General features: G+C 60.0%; 1 protein-coding gene across 1 annotated transcript in view; it reads right to left on the bottom strand.

Annotated features, from left to right (window-relative positions):
• Positions 1 to 3757, bottom strand: part of HS1BP3 (HCLS1 binding protein 3) — a 26278-nt gene that overhangs the window by 3530 nt on the left and 18991 nt on the right. The window contains exons 5-6 of the mRNA XM_015566437.1: positions 1327 to 1487; positions 1 to 129 (exon numbers count right to left, since the gene is read on the bottom strand). Of these exons, the coding sequence (XP_015421923.1) occupies positions 1 to 129; positions 1327 to 1487 (290 nt within the window). The remainder of the gene's footprint in view (positions 130 to 1326; positions 1488 to 3757) is intronic.

Below are 3757 nucleotides of genomic sequence, written 5' to 3'. Positions count from 1 at the left end.
GCTCCTCAGCGGCCTCTCCGGAGCCCAGGCGAGGCGCGGGCCCTCCACGCGCAGGTGCTGCCGGCAGCAGTAAGGGGTCACCCAGGGGGACAGCCCCACCGAGGTCAGGATCGTCAAACAACTTCAGGGCTGCGGAGAACGTAGCAGCAGAGTGGTCAGAGGGAGTCCTGCCCATTCTCAGTGGCCGGGGGGGAGGGGGGAGGGGTGCCCAGCCAGGGACAAGGCAGAGCACAGAACCAGAGGAGTGGGGCCAGGGTACAAGGGCCAGGTGTTGATTGGGACCAGCACACTCCACCCCCAGTCAGCTGATGGCACCACTCAGTTCAAGTCCAGGTGGACTTCCTGGAGGAAGAAGCCTCCTGCCCCAGCTGGACCTCTTAGCTCAGCCCCCATGGCTGCACCCGTTTCCCAAGTACTTCCTGAGCACCAACCACTGGCCAAAGGCTGCTGCCTGAGGGGATGCAGGGTTGAGCTGACACCATTCTCCCCACAGCTCCTGCCTTCTAGGAGCCGGGGTGCAGCCCCTGTCTCTGCTGCCCTCAGGAAGGGACCACAGCCTCTCCACCTGGAAGAGCCCTCCTTCTTCAGCAGACCAGGAAAATGGCGCTGACGTTTTGGGATCCAGCTCAAGTAGAGCCCCCGCCTACAGGGAGCCTTCCCTGATGTCGCCACTCAGACCTGTCACAGACTCAGGCTCTCCTCTGACTGTCGGGAGATGACTGTCCCCTATGGGAGGCCCTGAGAGGCTGGAGTGAGTCGTCCTCATCATCATGTTCTCAGGCCCAACACACAGCCTGGCCTTCGGGGGGTGGTCACCAAGTGTCGGCTGAATTAATGGGTGACATCGATTTCTGGCCCTGGGAGAGGACCCGGGCGGGGTGAGGAAAGGTCAGACCCAGGGGCAGGTGTAGAAGCCCTGAAGACGCCCAGCTTCCCTTTCCCGCCTCTGCCCAGAGCCCTCCAGTGGGGTCGACATGGGTGACAGAACCTCTTGTCACAATTCCAATCCTGGAGCCGCAGAAGGAAGGCCCGGGGCAGTCACATCCACTGTCCACCGTGCCCGTGTCCACCCATCCCAAACCACACTTCTCAGCAACAGAGAGGAGTCCCCTCCCCTTCCCAGGGATGAGCAGAGTAAACACACACAAGCCCAGAACATTCCAGGTTGTGAGAAACGAGGCACGAGCAAGATTTCTCCAACAAAATGAGCCGGGTCTGTGTCAAGTCGAAACCTGTCCACACGGGGCAGGTCCGAAGCCGCTCACAGAGGCAGGTCTGGTCACCCAGGGGGCACCAGGGGACAGGAACACACTGGGCTCTACTTACGGTCCCTGGGGCGTGCGTCCTCCGCGGAGCCCCCGGCAGGGAGCTTCCTGCTTGGGCTGAAGAGCCCTGCATCAGGGTCCACCTCCTCGTCAAAGAGGGTGAGCCGTGGTGAGGGTCTGGGCTTCGCAGCTACTTTGGGGCATTTTTTTGGCTTCTTGGAGCTAGAGAATCACAGATAAGAGTCAAGGTTAGGGCATCTGACAGCCCCGCCGGTCGGCCCAGGGGGCCATGTCAGATCCACACAAGGTACTGGGTGGGTTTGAACTTGTGTCCTGAAGGACCTTTCCGAGGACCTGACTTTGGAGGTGGGAAGGCCCTGATACCAGAAGGGGCCCCGCCCAGTGCCCGGGGAAACACTGTCCGGGTGCACAGGAGGAGAAGGTGGGTGTCTGGGCTACGTGGCCGGTGGCCAGAGGACCCGCTGTGGGAAAGGACCCTCGGGCCTCAGGCACAACTGTATAGTCACAGGTCTCCTTCCAGAGGCTGTGGGGGTGGCTGACCTCAGCGCTCCCTGGGGTGAAACTCAGTCACTCCACGCTGCTTGGAAACAAAGCCTGAGGCCACAAACCTCAGAACCCAGCCCCAGGAGAGAGAATAAAGAAGCCCTAATAAATGTTCCATTTCCCACACACATTCTCCCAGCCCTTGAGCAGAATCTCAATCTAGGGTGCTGTACTCAGAGTGTCCACAAGAGGGCATTATTGCATCACCTCCATGATTGGGTGCTGTTCTCAGAGTGTCCACAAGAGAGCACCAAGGGGACAGGACCCACGGAGCAATCCCACCTTCTTCAGGAAGCCCTTCGGCTACTTAGAGCCCCTCTAGGCTCTGTCACCCCTAAGGGGTCCTGCTCTGGGCCAGAAGCTGCTGCGGGAATCCAGGAGGGGGCAGCAGGGAGCTCTGGGCGGTGGGGGTGCTCTCTCCTGGGGGGCGGTGGTTGCCTACACAGCGCACATGCACGTTCTCATGGACTGACTGAGCGCAGAGTTCTGCTCACATCACTGCAGGTTACGCTGCCAGTGCACAAATAAAGAAACTTGTGTTTAGTTTAACAAGATGATCTAATCCCTACCCCTGATGCCTAAATGAGCCACTTTAAGGTTCCTGAAAACGAGGATAAGCTTTTTACTGGAAACAGGATTTCTGGTTCGGCTGCCTGCCTGGCAGGCAGCTCCCCTGGACAGAGGTCACCGTCTGAGCTCCTGTTGGCAACACTACATGGCGAAACTGCCCGTGCAGGCTGGCTCTGCCCCAAACAACGGTAAGATGAGCCAGCAGCAGTTAACAGTAGCGGAGGGCGGTGCAGGGGGCAAGGTGCTGGAGGCCACCATTCCCACGGTCTGCATTCTGAGGCCTGGGAGGGTTTCAGGCTCCCAGATGGGATGGGGAGAAGCTACGAAAGGCAGGAGCACCTGTCGGAAGGTCACAGGGTGGAGCGCACCTCCGCACTCAGGGCTGAAGCCCTGGCCAGAGGGTCTCTGTCAGGCTCACTGGGCACATGACGAAACAGTGGTTCAGAGATGCAAGGGGTCGGCTCAAGGCCACATAGCAGGCAGGGACACCGACGAGAACAGAGGGTGGTCATGGTCATGGTCCTCTCCTCCTGCCCTCAGAGTGCCCCAGGAGCAAGAATGAGACACAGGACAGGATGGGACACAGGCTCGATCCTGCTGCTTGGGGAACCAGCGGCCTCTAGGGCAGGCAAGAGTCCTGAGGGAGGGGGAGGCGGAGGGGGCCCTGCGGGCAGGGTTCGAAAAGGCGGAGGCTTCCCCGACAGAGTGTGAAGTCCATGCAGAGCCCTCGCTGCTGGGAGGGGCTGGAGGGGGGGGGGGCCAGGGGCCTGGGGGGAAGCTCAAGAGCAAAACCACTCTGTCCGTGAAAAAATCCCTCTCCGCCTGTGACAGCAAAACCCACGGAAAACACGGCGCCGAGCAGGAGCCTGGCAGCCCGATGGCGCGCCGACCTATGGACCAGCACAGAGAGAACGCAGGACCCGCTGATCCACCTGCAAAACCGAGCCTACGGGCTGAAAAGGCAAAGCGAAGTATGGGATGGCGCTGGGACACGAGCCCATCTGGCAATAAAACAGGGAGACCCCAAAGCAGACACCTTCCCGGCGAAAGGGCTTCCAACTGTGTTCCGTTTCGATACGCTAATCGCATCGTCTCCAAGTCCTAATGGAACATGTTTCTAGCGGGATCCTTCCAGCACAAGGCAGGCTGTTCCGGCAGAACCCGTCCTTCTCAGAACCGTGAAGCCCCCGAAATAGGAAGTTAAATACAAAAACCATGTACGACATGGAAAGCGACCCGGAGAGGCCACCAAGGAAAAAAAAATGCATAGAAATGCACGCGTGCTAACGCCCGCAGCTGCGTGGATCGCGTGGGTCGCGCTGGGCCAGGGACGCACAGAAACCCCACAGCCGGGGGCG

Source organism: Myotis davidii, unplaced genomic scaffold (assembly GCF_000327345.1).
Source record: "Myotis davidii unplaced genomic scaffold, ASM32734v1 scaffold238, whole genome shotgun sequence".
NCBI lineage: Eukaryota > Metazoa > Chordata > Mammalia > Chiroptera > Vespertilionidae > Myotis > Myotis davidii.
Note: the sequence above shows the minus strand (reverse complement) of the source record. Positions and strands in the feature narration are given on the sequence as shown.